The sequence below is a fragment of the Cryptomeria japonica genome, chromosome 5, assembly GCF_030272615.1.
Source record: "Cryptomeria japonica chromosome 5, Sugi_1.0, whole genome shotgun sequence".
In the NCBI taxonomy this organism is placed as follows: Eukaryota; Viridiplantae; Streptophyta; class Pinopsida; order Cupressales; family Cupressaceae; genus Cryptomeria; species Cryptomeria japonica.
The window spans coordinates 416,837,380-416,857,219 of record NC_081409.1 but is presented as its reverse complement, the minus strand read 5'-3'; the positions used below and the strand labels follow the sequence as shown (position 1 = coordinate 416,857,219).

Below are 19,840 nucleotides of genomic sequence, written 5' to 3'. Positions count from 1 at the left end.
CATTGATGATAAAGCTCTAAAGTTTAGGTGGCCTAGTCTTCTATGCCAGATTTCATTGGCATCTGTGGTCTCATGAATTAGGGCTAAGTTGGGCTCTGTACATAGCTCATACAAATAGCCTTGTCTTTGACCAATTGTTTTAGCTTTCTTGATGGATGAGTTCTTTGGCCAAGCCAATACTTTGTTGTCCATGAAGGTTACTTTGTATCCATTGTCCTCCAATGCTGATATTGAGACTAGATTTATCTTGATGTCTGGAACATATAGCACTCCTCTAAGTTGTAATGATACACCCGACTTTAGTTTGATGGTGCAGGTTCTAGCTCCTTTGACAGGGTGTGTAGAGTCATCTCCGATAGTTACTTCCTCATCATTTTCCTCTTTCATTGAGTCGAGTACTTCTCTGAATCCTGTGATGTGTCTGGATGAGCCACTGTCGATCACCCAGGAGTTCACTTTATTTGATGCTTGATTTGTGAGTGTTGAATAGAGTCCTCTTCTCTTTTGGATCTTCCTGTTTTGGCAAATGTGGCATGTTTAGCTCTTTCTGGACATTTGGCAACATAGTGCCCAAATTTGTCACATTTGTAACACTGAATCTGAGAGAGGTCCTTTTTGAAGGAGTTCTTGCCGTGATGACCTTTTCTCTTCCTGAATTGCTTCTGCTTGCCTTTCTTATTTGAGTTCGTATTAAGAACTTGAAGATCTTCATCTATATTCTTATGTTTGATCCCTTTCTTATTTTACCTTGATTCCTCTTGGAGACAATCAGCCTTTAGCCTATCGAATTTTGGGAAGTTATCCCTTGCACTGATGCCTTGGACGAATGTTTCCCATATGCTAGGCAACCCATCTAGAGCAATGAGGGTTAATTCTTTGTTTTGGATCTCATATCCAAGGGTTGCCAGTTCATCCATTAGGGCAGATATTTGCATGAAGTAGGCATTGACTAATTCTCCTTTTATCATGGCTATGTGATTTAGTTCTCTTTTTAGAGCCAAGGTTCTACTGGCATTAGATATCTCAAAAGCGTCTTCAAGTGCTTTGAACATGTTGAAGGTTGTTTGATGTTTCCTTATAATGGGCATGATGTTGTTCCTTACCCCATCAACAATGATTTTGATAGCCTTATCATTTCCTTCTCTCCAAATTGCTTTGTCAGGTTCAGTCTCAAGTTCTTCAGTTTCAGTCTTTACAAATGGTTCGACTTTATTTTCTTTTAGATTCATTTGAATTCTGAATTTCCATGTGGAGAAGTCATCACCTCCTCCGAGTCTGTCTTCAAATCTGATAGAGCTAGCCATTGATAGGATTGAGATGTTGAATATATGCTTGATTTGAATTTTACGTAAAATTGAACAGCCTCAGGTTTGATTAACTATAGCTCTGATACCATGTATGCAAGATGTATTCTAATTTTATTCTTTATATCTATGTATTATCTATGAGGAGTATTTATCGATTTCAATATCCTCTTCACAAATACCAAATGATATATATATATATGAGAGGGGAGGATCAAGCAGTGCCTTGACCGGTCATGTCTTATAGACATGACCGATCAAGACACTACTTGATCGCACCCCTTTGCATATGTTAACAACCGGTGTTTTGATTATTTACCAGCCCGATATTAATCGGGGTTCACATAACATAATATATATACCAATTGGTATTAACGGCGTTGTTTGGCGTGGCATATTAACCGATAGTAATCGGTGTCTATGTTAACTGACACCGATCACTAACTAAAGGTTGTATATGTTAAACGGTGCATACTATGCCACCCAATAGCAACTCGATAATCTTATTTCATTTGCTGGGAACACATCCAATATAGATCGGGATAGATGGTTAACCTGATAACTATCGTTTATCACCAATGTGCCATGCCATAATATGATTATCGATATTGATATAAATGAGGAATGATTATCAAATAAAATAGCTTGAAGTTTTCTTAATAGTATAATCGATAAGATAAATGATTGAATGAGAGACTTCATTTATCTCTCATTCAATCATTTATCTTACCATAGCTACCATGCATTAACATATATAACATCTCATCAGGGAACTGAAAATTTGTGAAAATTTTTGAATTGCGTGTCCTCTCTCACTAGCTAGAAAACCATATATTTATCCCTTTTTTTGCGCCAGCAAGTAGCCAAACAAATGAATCACTCATAATGATGTGTAGGTAGGTGCTAAGAAGTCTAAGACCCATGATAGAATTGAATAGTTTGCCCAAGATACCACTGATGGAGGCTGAGAAGGAAGCAGTGGTGACATAACAGTGTATCAATTGCATGACAAGGTTATTTAACTCCACAGGTTTTAAAATCAGCCAAATCAAAACCCAGCTGTACCAATCAAAAACCTTAGAGATGTCCAAGTTGATCATTACTCCACTTCTTTAATGAGATTTGAGATGATGAAGGATTGCTTGGACACCTATGATATTGTCTATGATTTGCCTTCCTCGATGATCACATTTTGTGATTCAATGACAATTCTTAGAAGAAGAGACTTCAGCATATAAGCTATGACTTTGAACATATTTTTGCAAGCCATGTTGCAGAATGAACATACATTAGCTCAATTCTTCAGTTTAACATTTTTCTGGCATGAGTACCAAGTTAGTGTCATTGATTACTCTATGCATTTGCTTATTTTACCTGACTTCTTCAATGAGCCTATTTCATTGCCTTTGATGAGTTCCCAATGTGACTCATAGAAAAGGGCTGTGTTTATTAAGAATATTTTTTATTATGTATTTTCATATGTTCAATACACTATAATATAGCCGATGGAACCTAATCCTCTGTTTTGAGCAATGATTGTCTCTAAGATTTAGATCTACAAACCTGCGCAAGAGAACTTCTTTGCATGAGATATCTATAAAGCAACTCCGTCAACATTGCAGCTAAGTAAAAGTCTTTTTTTTACCAGCAAACCTCTTGGATGTCATTGTCACTAAAAACAGGCAGATATCATGACTACATCATCATCAAAGACCTATGTTGCAACAAGTTTTAGAGAATGTGACAATAGGGGAAACAGGCACATTTTACAAATAGTTTGGAAGGCCATTGTTTAAGGGAAGACTATTTGAAAAAAGATAGAAAAAAATTTCAAATATAGGAAATTTCAAATATTCATATGATAACATTGATAAGGCAAATATTCATATGATAACATTGATAAGGCATTCATCATATACTTTACAAACTTTAATAAAATAGTTTAGAGTTGAATTGAGATTTCACAAGTCAACACATAAATTACCATAATTTCATTACTTTCATAGTAAATGTATGAATATATTAACCTTTTTTTTGTTGCGCCAATGGAATCCCCGCAACCCAGCCCAGCACCCAACCCGCCTTACCTTGGCCTTACCACCAAGTTGGGGTCAGGAAGGGGCAAGCTGGGGCGAGACTAATCCCATGGGGATGACATCTATATATATATATATATATATATATATATATATATATATATATTAAATTGTACATGTTGAACACTATATGTATTCTACCTCTGCTATCATTTTATCTAACTTCAGTTAAACCTGAGGTAAACTTAATTTGAAAACACACTATAAATGAAAATGTTTTGTCCAATGTACTGGACTTGAATTTCAAGTTTATATAAATGACACTTCAAAATGATTTATACTCTATTTTTAACAATGCATAGATGTCAAGCATATGGAGTTTATTTCAATAGAGTTTTGAGATTTCCTAGTTACAGGGAGCACAACTAATGATTTAAAAATCAATGGTTCGCTAAAATAGCAGTTTCCTTTACATTGTTGATCACTCTCTTTGGCTGAAACCAAGATTTGCTTGAATCTTAAATCAAGAATTGTTGGTGCGGCTTGTGGTTGCCAAATATTGGGTAATAGACATGTCAATAGCATACTTCAATTGAATTTGGGCAAAATTGTGACTATCATAAGTGTGTGTCATCTATATCACAAGCTACTAGTAGGATGACATTATTGGTTTGACCCAAATTTTTAGATCAAGGATGAGTGGCATCCCATGAAAAATGTCATCCTAGGGACATTTGTCATTTCTTTTCGCAAATCAGTAATTGTTGGGGAACATTTCCAACTTGTCCCCACATTCCCTGTAGGTGACGGGGTGTGAAAATGCAATAGATGTCTCACTTGGGTAGTTGAGGACCCATCATAGACATTTGTGCAAGACTTGTCATACAACTACATATAGGCTTATATACAAATGCCTCTTTATAAAATTTCCATGTCATATCTAGGAGTATCGTATCCATATCCAATATCTAATACACGAATACATGTATCCAAATGGGAGAGTTCAGAGTATCGACTTTGTTTTTGCCATGTCAAAGTTATTTGTTAGAATGGTTCCAAAGTGATTTATAGCATTTAAGCCTTCTCCAATTTGATGCAAGTATTTGATTCTATTTTTCTCGTAAGTGAGATTTACATATTTCCTATTTGACTATTTTAGATTGATATTCAAACAAAGAAGATTAGGGCAATTAATCCCAAAGGAGACGAACAATGTAAGGAATAAGCACGACTAGCAAAATCCCACTATATCATGATCCTACTTGATATTGTTGTAGCACATACCACATCTACTTATTGCTAGAATTAGATGTTCTGTAGAGAAGAACTGTGCCCTACTTATCATGTATAGCCTTTTTCTGGAGATAGAGATTCTTATTGAGAGCATCTATTCCCCTTATATTCCACTAGAAGATTTGCATAAGCATAGGGGAATCCTCTTGCTCCCAAGTTGATCTATATCCCATTAGAAGAATCACATCAGCAAGGGGGAATCCTCTTCATTCCAAGTTTGATATGTCTGTCTAGATTGGGCTTCTGATGAATTTGGAATTGGATTTGAATATCCATCAGGTTCTTTTGTGCTTGTATCTTTAGTACTATTCAATCCAAATTATTCATCCAAGGGATCCATTAGTAGTTTTCTCCATTTTAATTTTCATCCTAAGAAGTGAACATTTGAAATTAAAGTAATAGTTTACACATTTTTTGTTAATGCATGGTAGCTTATGCAAGATGAGATCTTCCTAACCTTCCTTGCTTCTGTTATTTATCTACATGTTTCATGTCTGATTTATATTGCATATGATTATCGGATTGTACAAACATTGCTTATCATTATGCTATCGGGCTAACAACCCGATAGCATATTAATGTCAATTGTTAATTGGCATTAATATGCTATCAGGGTATTAACCCGATACCATATTAAATGCTATAAGTTATCGGGTTAAATTCGCCGATACATACTTGCTATCGGGTGCATAACCATTGGCACCGATTCACATCTGTTATCGGGCTTAATTATATCGGGCATATTGGTTATCAGGTTTAATGAATACACCGCTTCATTTGGCATTAACATTGGTTAACAAATGCACCGATTGGATTATATACATCGTGCACCTTGAATCATCGGTGTTTATATGAACCGATTCATTATATTGATCAGTCATTATATTATGATATTACAATATGCTATCGAGGATTTTGAACCGATAATCAGCATTGTGTTAATGGTATAATTGTAAAGGCACCGATCAATAGGTGCATTGATCGGTCATGCCTAAAAGGCATGACCGGTCGATACACCAATTGACCGGTTGCCAAAATGATATATATGCCAATTGAATTCATTTGGAGAAGACATAGAAAATATTAAATGATCTCTCTCCTTCAGACCTGCAGATAAAATCAGAATTATTAGACATTGACATAATTCCTCATATCCATATATAGCATACATAGTTCATAACTTGTTCTTTAATTGAAATTGAAATAACTTTACATTTTTGTTTTTGTTGCCCTTCAGTCTATTTGACATTTTCGGAGTGTTGCTATGGATGAGAAGCAAGTTAAATGTGGTCAATACTGATCCTTTATTTTACTTGTGTGTCTATATGGCTTTTCTTGAGGGTATTTGTCTCAGGAGTGTCCATTACATCAGCTTCCTGTTGTATTTATGTAAGGACAGAAAAATGATTTGAGTCCTGATTTCTAATGTGGTGGTAAATGTTTATTTTCCTTTTCCTTTGATAACCTCTAGAAAACATTGCAGCATTATTTTCATTTGTATTTTGTGTTGTGTGAGAAGATCATTTCGACCATATTTCCACAATAGTTTAGAATGGGAGGATGGGGGACCCAAATTTAGGAATAGTGGGGAGTTGGTGAAGCAAATACAATATAGTACTTGAAAATTTAAATATACAAAAATATAAATAGCAATTGAAACTATAAACTACTAAACACAAGGCATTATACATGTTGAATATTAATATATTTTTAAATTCAAAATTTCAATATGATAATAATGTCTTGATGGTCTAGTCATCATCCCCAAACATCATGGCAAACTCCTCATTGTTGGAATTGTTGCACCCATATAGCTGAAGCTACTCCAAATGGACATCAACCAACCTTGCTTATGCTTGATCAAAGTGGCTGTAAAGTGGCTGAATTTTTCAAGTGAGGCAACCTTCCTGGTTTCTTAGGCGGTTATATCATGAAAATCTTGGAGGATTGGAATTATAATGAAGGGGAGCTGAAAGCACAACACGAAACCTTTTTAAATTTGTTGAATGAAAGGAATGTCAAGATAAGATATGAGTGAGAGAGAGAGAGAGAACTGTTGAGAGATCTAAAGAAATCTGTAAATTACTGGGGGAAGCTTTCAGCTGTCAACACTCTTCCTAAAATTGATTTGTTTGTGTGAACTCTTCCATAAAGCCATTTGACTACTAAGAACCTGAGCAAGTGGGATAATTATGGACCTTCACGCTATAATCTGTGTAAGAAGGATAGTGAAGACACCGATCACCTGTGAATCTAATGTGAGTTTTCTAGACATTTTTTAAATAGAGTGTGGCAGATGATGGGATTCAGAATTGATATCCCCAATTTGCTATCATGTTTCCAAGTTTGTGTCAGCTTGGTCTGATAAATATCCTTTTGAATGCAAAGGAAAATCAACAATTAATTGTGGAAGATATTGCTAAGAGTTGTCCATTGGCATACATGGATAGAGAGAAATCATGCTATATTCAATAATGCTAATATCATGCTATATTCAATAATGCTAATGTCAAGCCTCGCAGTTGTTTTTTCCATGCATCTGCTCTCAAAAAGCTTTCAGTCATATTTAACAATGTTAATCAGAATACAGAAAATTAAAAATTTACTCCCTCAAAAATGTAAAAGGTTCATGAGGGTAATATGTTGCATGTGCCTTCCATAAATCCTTTGTCAGCTTTTCATTTATAGAGTACATTTTGTCAAACAAACAGCATTTGTAATTATTTTTGCATCCATCAAGTTTTTCAAGAAGGCAAAATGTGATGTTTTGCTGAATGATACCAATAGGTATCTCTTATATTTACTAAATAAAAATTAAATATATTTTTAAAAAAAGGATATACAATGATGAGGTATGTATCTCACCCATCTTCAACAATTGCTTTGGATAATATGGTGGCTTATAATAGTCAAACATAAACATCCAGAAGAATCCAATTCGTAGAAGGCATAGCATTAGCTTTTAATTAAATTGCATCAAGCAGCAGGAGTAAACAATTCAATGTATTCAGACAGTAATTCCATTTAATGCATCATCACAAAAATACTTACACATGTTGCAATGTGGCATGAAAAAGCATGCTGCCAATGGCAAGCGCCATATTGGATAAATGGAGGATACTGAATCTCTTTTCAAACCTTTGCCTTAAGGAGTTGATAAGACCAATAAATGCCAGAATAATGCCTGGAATGTTGGATATAGTGTTGTAAAATTCAGCAATATATGATGAAACAGCATAGTTCTTCTCACACCATTCTGTGGTGGATGTTACTGGGCCCCAAAAGCTATCCACCCTTTGATTCGACATTCTTTAGAAGTATATCTCCCACAGGCCAAACATCAAAGAAAAATAAACCTATCAGTTCTAGACATCATGAATTCTGCCAAAGTTTCTTCCACAACCATATACCTGCAATAGTTAAAATGGATCCATTATAAATGCCAGGCAAACAGATACAATGCCTAATAAAAAAGTCGCTTTACAAAATGCACATGACACAGTTCCAAAGTTGAGAAAGCAAAACAATTTTAAAATACCTCAAAAACAGAATTTAAATATTAATTTAGTAATTTAACCCGCATCCTATCCAAGAATTGTCTTCAAAAAAATAGGAAAATCCAATACTGTTGCATTGAAATTGAAAGGGCCTTTCCATAGAAAGCATGAGTAATTAACAACTAATAGTAACATGAATTAAATGAATCGCAGTCTACAAGATGTTTTGCAAAGACATCACAAGCCAAGAATTCCATTGTGGCAAACATGTAATAATGAAGGCCACTGAACTGAAGTATCATCCAAAAAACAAAATTTAAAACTTATGGGAACCATCTCAACCCCTCTAGGCACTAATGAAACATGTAATAATGAACACTATTATAAATGCAATTATTAATGGATCCTGTTAGAACTAGAAATTGGACAATATCTTTGCAAAGGCAAAGCTCCTCTCATCTTCATAATCCTATGTCAGATTGAAGCAATACTCTCAAATGATAATCAAAAGGTAAAAACTGATCATCCGGAAATCAAAAGGTAATACAGATGGGAACTATCTTGACCTCTCTAGGCCCCAATGAACATGTAATAATGAAGACTATTAAAAATGCAATTATTAATGAATCCTGTAACAACTGGAAATTAGACAATATCTTTGCAAAGGCAAACTCCTCTAATCTTCATAATCCTATGCCAGATTGAATCAATACTTTCAAATTCAAAAGGATAATCAAGTATCCAATTACCTTATAAAAAGGGAATTGAAATTGTCATGTCCCTCCTTTTCACTGATACTTTGCTATGCTTAAATTGCATTAATATGAGATGTTGAGTTAATGAAAATTGAACAGTAGTTCAGAATTTCATATGTGATATGATTTTATTTGATAAGTCAAAAAGTTTTATATTGCAATCTAGACATTATTTTACATGTTAGAATAAGTGATAAGATTTCGGGCTAACTACATTGTTTTGACCTAGTGGTTGTACAAAATTCATCATCTTCCAAGAAGGGATAGAAAGTATCATCGGGTATGTATTAGAATATTTAATTATATTTTACTTAGTTATATTTATTCTTTTGTTAATGGTCATTTAGCTTTTTAGCTTTTTAGTTTGTTAAGTGAAACTATTGCTTCTTTATTAAAGACGCATAGTTAGATATTTATTATTTAGCTTTTTAAGCTTTATATAGTATTTTAAGTTGTTTAGCTTTTTAGTTATTCACTTGAATGATTTGTTCTTTTTATAGAACATTGTCTTGTAAACTCTATATATACTGTTGTATATCAATGAATAAACTATCCAATTATTTTTCATGGTATCTGAGTATGAAAATTAAAATTTTCGAAAGGTTTCTTTAGTGAAAAATTTCGAAAGTTTTAAGACATTTTTTTGAAGTCTCTTTTCTGGGCGAAATTTTTCAGAATTTCATGTGATATGATTTTATTTGATAAGCTAATAAGTTTTATATTGCAATCTAGACATTATTTTACATGTTAGATGAGTGACAAGATTTCAGGCTAACTACATTGTTTTGACCTAGTGGTTGTAGAAAATTCATCATCCTCCAAGAAGTGATAGAAAGTATCATCGGGTATGTATTAGAATATTTAATTATATTTTACTTAGTTATATTTATTCTTTTGTTAATGGTCATTTAGCTTTTTAGCTTTTTAAAGACGCATAGTTAGCTTTTTATTATTTAGCTTTTTAAGCTTTATTTAGTATTTTAAGTTGTTTAGCTTTTTAGTTATTCACTTAAATGATTTGTTCTTTTTATAGAACATCGTCTTGTAAACTCTATATATACGGTTGTATATCGATGAATAAACTATCCAATTATTTTTCATGGCATCAGAGTATAAAAATTAAAATTTTCGAAAGGTTTCTTTAGTGAAAAATTTCGAAAGTTTTTTTTAAGTCTCTTTTTTGGGCAAAATTTTTTTGCAGGCCAAGGGGGAAAAGTTACGGGTAGTGTTTTTGCAGGTTCTAGGGTTTATTCACGATTTTGAGTGTACTTTTCACAAAATTTGACTAGGATTTCATGTTCTGGTTCGAGTGTTTTCTGGGTCGTGTGTCGGGGTTTGTGTATTTTCGCAATTTCTACCCATGGTGATTGCAGTGTCTTATTGTTTGTTTTTTTGACACGGTGGCGATGTTCTTCCGCGATTTTTTTGCGCCCAAGATTTTTTGTTTATCAACAACATTTTTTTTCCTGAAATCACAAAAGAGAAACACAATTGTTTCAAACCCACGGTTTATTTTTCCGACGGCGGTCTTTTATTGAAATCGCATTTTTTCTCTCGCGATTTTCAAAGCTCTAGTTTTTTGGCCTAAGTGTGCGATTTTTCCCTCCTTACAACGCGCATTTTTCGCGTCCAACCATCGCAATTTCATCCACAGCGTGCAACTTTCGCGTTTTTGTCCGTGATTTTTTCAGATTTAAGGTTTTGAACTTCTGGGTTTCTGTCGGTCACGACCCAGGGTTTTTTGGGTTTCCTAGAATTATGAATCCAGTAAAGTTATTTCTTGATTTTTTTTTAAAACAATCAATATTTTTTTGCAGATTATTATTTTTCAGAATAATTTCAGTTTATAAATTTGCAAAAAAATTCAATTTCTGGGTTTTCAAGCAAACCTTGAAATTCGCACATTGGGATTCATGCCTCGAATTCCGCTCCAAGTTTTTAGATTCATTTTACAACTAATTCTATTCTGATTTTTTAATCAGATTCTTCTGTCTCTTGCCTTCACCAGGTTGACCTCGTTCAACCTTGATTTTTGTGATTGCGTCTTTAACCAACATCATGTTCGAACACAATCAAAAGTTCAATGGCCGCAACTACAACACCTAGAAACAACTCATGCTTACCATTTTTTAGTATCGTTGCCTTGATCAGATTATTTTGGGCAAAGCTACTCGACCTACAACAACATGTCCAAAACAGGATAAATTTGATGAGCACAATCGAGAGGTTGTCATGCTTATCAAGTTATCAGTCACAGATGACCAACTCCCTCACGTGCCTTCAAGTAAAACAGCAAAAGAGATTTGGGAACTCTCAAAGGATCTTCATGAAACGTCCGACAAGAGCCGAGCTTTCTTTCTGAAGAATATGCTATTTTCTATCAAGATGGATGAAAAGACCTCTATCCATGCACATTGACTCTACAGTTGTGGGATCTCCTGGGCATGACATTGCACCACCCGAATTCCCTCGGGACCATTCAGATCCACATCCAAATGAGGATCCACATCCAAATGAGCTTGCTCCAGATATTCCAGGTAATCTTCTTCATCTTGCAGCAGATGTTGGTACTTCTACTCTCCGGCCTAAGTGGTGGGCCAAGACCATTGGAGATCTTCATGATGATGAGCTCATTGAGGGTAGATCAAATAGAGGTAAGAGCAAGCAGAACACGATTAATTTTGCTCTTATGGCCAACATTCATAGTATTTCTAAGCCTCAGACATATATAGAGGCTAAAGGTGTACCTTAGTGGGAACAGGCTATGGTAGTTGAGCAACATAGTCTTTAGAAAAACAACACTTGGGTATTGTCAGATCTTCTCCCAAGGAAGAAGCCCATTGGCTGCAAATGGGTGTTTAAAGTCAAGTGTAAAGCTGATGGAACCCTTGATAAGTACAAGGCTCAGTTAGCAACTTAAAGGTTTTCACAGAAGGAGGGCATCGACTATGAGGAGACATTTGCTCCCGCAGCCAAGATGAGTACCATTCGGCTTGTCCTCACTCTCTCAACTCAATTTGGATGGAAAGTCCATCAGATGGTTGTCAAGAGTGCCTTCCTCAATGGTGATTTGCAGGAAAAAGTCTACATGATGCAGCCTCTAGGATTCAAGGTTACCAGTAAGGAACACCAGGTACGTAGACTAGTCAAAACACTCTATGGCCTCAAACAAGCTCCTCGTGCATGGTACATAAATATTGATAAGTACTTGATTGATCAAGGCTTTCACATGAGTCCTTCCAATCCCAATTTGTATGTCAAACAAACTGGTGATGATATTCTATTTCTAGTCATCTATGTTGATGATCTCATCATTACTGGCAATGCAACACATTTGATCAAGCAAGTCAAATAGAATTTGTGCAAGAATGTTGACAATGACTAATTTGGAACTTCTCCATTATTGTCTCGGTGTAGAGGTTTGGCAGACTGATAGCCACATTTTCATTTCTTAGTCAAAGTATGCCAAGAGCCTGCTGGATAAATTTTGAATGCAAGATTGCAAACCTGCATCTACACCTATGGAGATGGGGCTGAAATTGTCAGCCAAATCAGATTCACCTGTAGTGGATGAGTCTTCATTCAGGCAACTAGTGGGCAGCCTCATCTATCACACCGCCACTAGACCTGACATCAATTATGCTGTGAGCTATATTTCTCGCTTCATGTCAGCCCCGAAAGCTGAGCATTGCGTTGTAACGAAGCGTGCGCTAAGGTATGTGAAGGGCACTCCTGATTTTGGCATTATGTACAACAGAGGCAAAGATCCTCGGCTGGTTGGTTACACAGGCTCACATTGGGCAGGTTGTGTTGATGATAGAAAATCAAATTCTGGGTATGTTTTCAGCTTGGGCACAGGTGCAGTCACATGGACCAGCAAGAAGCCACAGGCAATAGCTCTTTCCTCCACAAAAGCAGAGTATCGGGGAACTGTTAAGGCAGCATGTGAGGCAATTTGGCTACGTAGGATGCTTGCAACATGCAAATGTCTCAACCAAGACCTACTCCCTTGTTTTGTGATAATCAAGGGGTTCTAAAATTAGACAAGAATCCAATCTTCCATGAGTAGACAAAGCATGTGGAGCTTCATTGGCATTTCATCCACAAGTATGTTGAAGATGGATCACTGATATTGCAGTACAATCCAACAAAAGATCAGACTGCAGATATCCTCACCAAGTCTCTAAACCCGGCAAAGTTTGTCAAATTTAGAAGTCAACTTAGTGTAGTAGATAGAATGAACATTAAGGGAGGGTATTAGAATATTTAATTATATTTTACTTAGCTTTTTAGCTATTTAGTTCATTAAGTGAAACTATTGCTTCTTTATTAAAGACGCATAGTTAGCTTTTTATTATTTAGCTTTTTAAGCTTTATTTAGTATTTTAAGTTTAGCTTTTTAGTTATTCACTTAAATGATTTGGTCTTTCTATAGAGCATCATCTTGTAAACTCTATATATACGATTGTATATCAATGAATAAACTATCCAATTATTTTTCAATATGTAATGTCCCCTTGTTGAAATAGGATTTATTAATAAATAATAATAAATTAAAATATAAAAGAAAAAAAAGAAAAATTAATCTAATTAAAAATTAGTTAGGTTTAATGAATGGTCAAAAGGCACAAAACGAAAAGTTGCGACTCCCTCAAACATGAGATATAAAAGGGAGAGAAGAGAACTTCATTTGGGGAGAAAAGGAAAAAAAGGAACAAAAAAGGGAGCAAAGGAATCAATGAAGCATTAATGGGAAGGAGATAAGGAAGTGTCTCTTTCAAAGGGGCAGCACTGATGAAAGGTTGTGACCCTTTCGGAGGGTGGTAATTGTGAAAGGTTGTGACCTTTAAGAAGGTGTGACTCTCCCTCACCTTGGAGGATATATAGTGGAGAAGTTTTCATTTGAGAAGGAAGGATCCATGGAATAGAACAAAATATCTTAAGCATTAAAAGCAGACCTAAATCAGAATTATAAGAAAATCTACAAGCAATAATAAAGCAAGCATCAAAGGAAAAGAAGAGGAAAAATTAAATCAATAACCAGAAAATAAGACCTGATGGAATAGAAAGGATTCTCATTCACACATATATATATCTGAGTATAGGCAGCTAATCAGATTGATATAAAACACCAAACTTGTGCATTTAAAGAGGGAAACAACATCGAATTGAATCTGTCCAAATTACCACAGCAGACTGAAAATACATAACCTGCAATAATTCTACAAGTATATTGGGCAAGATTTTATGTCCTCCCAAAAGGGAACATTACACAGTATGGGAGGTAAGCAGGTGATGGGTCAAATTGTCATCTGAGTCTCTGAAACCTATAAGTATTGATCATGTCATGTTTTGATGATAGAGCCTAGAGATGTGGAGTCATGAACAAGGTACCTAATAAGGTTAACCTTAGACAGTCAGTCGAGTTGTTAGGGTTCCTTCTTAACAAGAACTCATGATGTTGACTTAAGCCATCGAATAACTAAGTTCAACTAAAAATTGAACTGATAATCATTCCGAACTTAGACTTTTAATTTTAATATAATGTATTTGATACATAAATGATTATGTATGTATAATAGAAGAAGTAAATATATATACGTGTGCAATGTTAATGTGACACAAGTATATATATGTATATACGTGTGCGATATTAATGTGACACAAGTATATATATACATATACTTAAGTATATATATATACCACATATAGTATACATCATAGTCATATTAGTATAGTTAAGTGATACTAGTGAACTTATAAATCAATTATTAGTCATGTATAATGGTCGAAGGCCATGCTCAAGAATATGTGAGCAAAATTTTTGCTGACCGTATTCTCTTAACAATGTGGCGCTAAACCACACTGATATAAGCCACATCTTAAATTGTGGGAAAAGCATTAAAGCCAAACCGTGTGGGTATTAGAATCCAAGGCAAAGGCAAATGAAATACAATGAATTTGTAAATCCATGAGAAGGAATAATCAACGCATTCAAGTGGAGGTTTAACGTAATGAACTCAAATTAAGTGAAATCTGCTTAAACGTTTAAGGATTAAAGCTAACTTGGAAAATTTGAAGTCCGTAGATTATATAAAAAAAGGAGAGGAGGATTTCATATCTTGTTTTGGGAATTATTTCTCACGAAAAAGGTAGAAGAAATTCAACAAATAGAACTGAAGATTGGAATACCGTGGCATATCTAAGCTAAATAGTTTGAAGAATTAGAAAGAGACTTCACTTCAACTTGCTTCGAATACAGGCATGTAAGCCACGTTCCAATTCTGAAAATCTTTGTTTGAATTCTGAATTCAGGAAGAAACACCAGTTGACTTCTCTGTTCTTGTTAGAAAGAATTAATTCTTAAAACCTAAGATATTGGTCGATAAGTTTAGATCACTGCTGTAATGTAGTTTAGTAAGTAATAAGCTTAATAGCGTAGCTATGCTAAAGCATGCATGACTGTCTTTTAAGAAAGGGTCTGCCTTTGTAGTGTCTCAAGAGTGAGACAAAGAAGCTAATATGATGGCTATAATCTGAAACATATCGTTATCACAAACCATAAAGCAAGCAATTAACTTTTTAATATAACCCTTATGGGTAGAAAAATAGCAGCAACAAATAAATGCTAATTTCTCCTATAGCTAACAATACAGCCGTATGCTTATAACAGTATTTATTTAAGCAGAGATTAACTTGAAAATACGGTAGCTGCACTGTGCTTAAATCTTTCTTGTCCTTGCACAAACACTGAAGAAGATTAAATAATTAAACAAGGTTCTAGGATTCGGTTTAAGTATTGAATAAGGAAGATTCTGCATTGTGTTTTGCATCTCTGTTCTTGAACAGCAAGGATACATACTCATATGCTGTAAGTCAAGGTTCATTTTTCAGAACTTGTTGGGAAACAGAAGTATAGATAACTATTGTGAACCCTAGAGTTGAGAGCATATGAATATTCGTAAACGTGAGTGTGCAAAAATACAAGCTTATGTTCACAATTATGATGTCAATTGAACTCTACAATTAACTTGATTGAAGTAACATAAACATGTTGTGAATGGTAGTTGTCCATAATCATTCAAAACAACAAAGTTTGAGCCTAGAATAGTTAGATAGAAGTTCTCAAACCTAGACACAAATGTGCCTCTATACCAAGTCAGTATGCAATTAGCATAAGAGACAACAGAGATTGGTCAGTTGACTAATTCCTAGTTATTGGTTCTAGCCGAGTAGGGAGGTGAACAATGACTGCACGTTAAATCGTGTTTGCAACTATCAAAAACCTTTGGCCAAGGTGACGCTACCAATTCCAAGCATCTATCAATTCACATGGTCCAGATGCACTACCTAGTCAGAGGTCATACTAGTTAGGAGGAACCTATAGTGTGTGACCGACTAGGGTTGTGTAGGGTCAAAACACCGAGCTCAAATGGCATTAGACCTTTTAACCTACTTACACCCTTGCAGAGGGCAGCACAGCTTTCAATAGAAAGATGTGCTGGAGATCACCAGGTCTATGGTTGGGTGGTAAAATCACCCTGATGATACTTTCCCTCTAGTTAGTCACTTTGCATGATAAAGGAAACAAAATGGATTACAAAATGTTGTAAACTCTAAACCCCTCTTGTACTTTAAATGTAATGTACTCAAAGTTAGAATAGTTCTTGAATTGTTTATATGCTCTTCTACTCATTCATGAATAGTTGATGTTACTGCTTACTTGTAGAAAAGTTAATTTTTCCTTTACTTATATTTCACAAAAAAAATTACAGTTCTATGTTTTGTCAATTTGATCTGTTATAGAATGTTAGTTTACATTCTTGTTCAGCTGTAGTAGTTTAGCTTGTTACAAAAATCCACAGGCCCCATCTCAAGCTCCTTGGCTACTCATTGGCCAGACAGAGAGCCTTGCAACGGAAGGGCATAAATCCTCATTAGGCTATCGAACACTTATCAAATAATAACACAGAGGGAGCTCCAAGGCAATAATATTGATTTTGTTGGGCAAGGTGTGCTGCTGCACAAACGCTTGCACTAGTGCTACCATTGAATGCCCTAACATTATCACTCTAGACTTGGCCTTTGATGCATCAATGTTCATCCAAATATCTGAAGGGTAAGGCTGTTGCTTAGGATGGCTAGGGAGGCCTTATGTCTAGCCAGCTGCTGTAGATGGCATTTACTATTATTGATGCAAAAGCATAATTATGTTAAACAAGTGCTTGGAAACTACATTACTAAATAGACTAGAAGTGAATTTTAGCAATGGATTCTTAATTGATAGAAAAATGATCAAAAACAATAGCACAAGAAAGTCAACGGCACCATCTTTTATTCCAAAACAAAAGCATATATTATTATTATTGGGAGAGGAGGAGAGAGAGAGAGAGAGAGTACAGATAATCTCCCAAAACTTACTGGGAGTTACTAACTTCAACCAACAAATAACTAATATAAGGTAACTTAGAATTAGGATTACAATATATTATTACTTACAAACCCCCTATAAGCCACAAATCTGAATGAAAATCACTGCATATGATCCAGATCCACACTGCAAGGTTACCGCTTGTAATCGCCTATTTAAATGGCTCTTTGATTAAATAAAGAACACATACCTGGATTTAATTTCAGGATTTTTTTAAGAGATTTTTTATGAAAAAATCTAAATTGAGGGTTTTCTATTCTGGACGAATTTTTTAGGGCACACGATTTTTTGCAGTTAAGGGTTTTTAAGTTACTGTGTATTCTTTGTGTATTCACTTTTTTTTCTTTCTGAAAAAAAAAACACAATTTTTGGCTTTCACAACGGCGCGGATGTCTGTTTTTTTTGTGTTTTTTTGGAGGTTTTTTGGGCACATCTTTTCTCCGACAGAGTCTGTCCTGCTTCCGTGTGAAGTTTGCGCCTCTTTCTACGCGATTTTATGTGTTTTGTGGAGTTTTTCTGCTGGTCGCATAGAGGATTTTTGAGGGTTTTGGCAAAATATTTTGGATCGGGCATGTGCCCACGATTTCTCTGGGCCGCGCGATTTTTCTGTTTCACGTGTTTTCTGCGTTCTGGTTAGCACGCAATTTTCTCTGCTTGACCTTCTGCTACGAAGCGTTTTGATCTGTCCGCGATTTTTTTCGGTCTTCTACATTGTCTTTTTTGCGATTTTTGCAGGTTTATTCCACGATTTTTCTTTGCGCGGGTTTGGTTTTTACTCAAGCGATTTTATTTCACGAAATTCAGACAACAGAAGTGTGTTTTTTTAACCCACGGCTCTAGTTTGCCGCGATTTCTATTTTTGCAGCTACCAGTGACAGCCAGTTCTGCGACACATAGGGTTTCACGCCCACCAAATCCACCGCTAGGGCACGTTTTGTTTTTGTCTTCACAGACTTCAGATTTATGGGTTTTAATAGATTTTTCCACAAAAATCATTTTTCTGGGTTTTACCCTTTTTTTACAAAAAATAATGATTTTTAAATCCAACTTTTAGGGTTTTCTTGATTTTTTCCTAAAAAATTGTTTGTGGGTTTTCTGATTTTTTTCTATAAAAAAATCGTGGGAGGGTTTTGCTTGATTTTTTCCTCAAAAATCAGGGTTTTACCGCGTGACTGTGTTGAAATTAGCCTTTCAGATTAATATATGAACCCAGAAATCAGAATTAGCTCCTAATTAGATTGTTTGCTGATAAATAGAGATAAGCAAAATGAACACAAAGACACAAGTACCCTGGGAAAACCTCCCTCTAGGAGGAAAAACCCAGCAACAACAGATCCTCAGATCTGATTAGGCAATAACCAATTGAATTTACAATGAGCTTCACACTTGAAGCTAAACTAATCACAGTAATAATTCTAACCTAGGGCACACTGTAATAGAGAGCTTATCTGCCGATGTTACAGTCACAAGAATAAAGTTCGATGTCCCTTAAATGGAATTTGCAGACCTCCAAAGGTGATCGCTGTGCTCCCGAGCAAGTTCGCTATGCTACCACTGCAATACCAATAGGGTTTGTTGTGTATTGATGATGTTCGTTGTCTTCTAGATATGTTCGCTGCTCACTGGATATGTTTGCTGTATTCTAGATGAAATTCGCTGATCACTGAAGGTAATTCGCTGCTTGGTAATAGAGATAATATTCGCTGAATGTGTATATGCCTTTAAACCTTGCAAGTAGCTGAAATATATATGAGGTTCATCTTTTTAATTATCTCTAGGTCGGCCCATTTATCCTTGGGCGCTAAAACCATTTTGCATATAACAATGATGTGGATAGGTCCACACGTTTGGAGTGTAGGCTTAACTTAGTACATTTCAAAATAGGGTCAGCCCTATAATGAAGCATGAGTTTCTTTTATGTTTGGCGTGGAGGATATAAGGGGGCCAGCCCTATTTGTTTTACACATAAATACAATAGATAGGGCCCTGCCCTATAAGGATTCGGATGATGCCTTAAGGCAATCCGAATCCTATTTATTTTCTAACCTAGTTACAAAATCAACAGACTGGTGTTTTGCCACGTGATGTCTGATGTTTTACTGCGTGATGTCTCTCTGGTGTTTTACCACGTGATGTTTTGGGTCTTGTCGCGCAATGTTCAGGGTTTTGTTCGATTTTTTCCTCAAAAATCGCTTCAGGGTTTTTGGTCATGTTTAGGGTTTTACAAAGAATAATGATTTGTATCTTCAGCTTTGCTTTGCCAATTTTTCCTCAAAATCGTGATTTCGGGTTTTTTTTTACCCAACATCAAGTTAGATGGATTCTGGTATTCTTGATCAGTCACACTTTGCAGATCCAAGGAGGGTCTCTGTCGCAGCAAAGTGTTCTTTGCGTTTGTGATCAAAAGGCCTGCAATGTCTTCTATAGGGTAGTTCGTTGATAGAATAACCATTAAGGGAGGGTATTAGAATATTTAATTATTATTTAATTAGTATTTTAATGGTCATTAGTGTAATTTTTGCTT

At 35.3% G+C, this 19,840-nt stretch overlaps 1 protein-coding gene across 1 annotated transcript in view; it reads right to left on the bottom strand.

The window, feature by feature from the left end:
- The window catches only part of LOC131028177 (alkaline ceramidase), a 57,537-nt gene that overhangs the window by 25,286 nt on the left and 12,411 nt on the right, over nucleotides 1-19,840 (bottom strand). Inside the window, exon 2 of the mRNA XM_057958415.2 lies at nucleotides 7,685-8,043. Coding sequence (XP_057814398.1) covers nucleotides 7,685-7,941 — 257 coding nt within the window. The 5' untranslated portion in view covers nucleotides 7,942-8,043. The remainder of the gene's footprint in view (nucleotides 1-7,684; nucleotides 8,044-19,840) is intronic.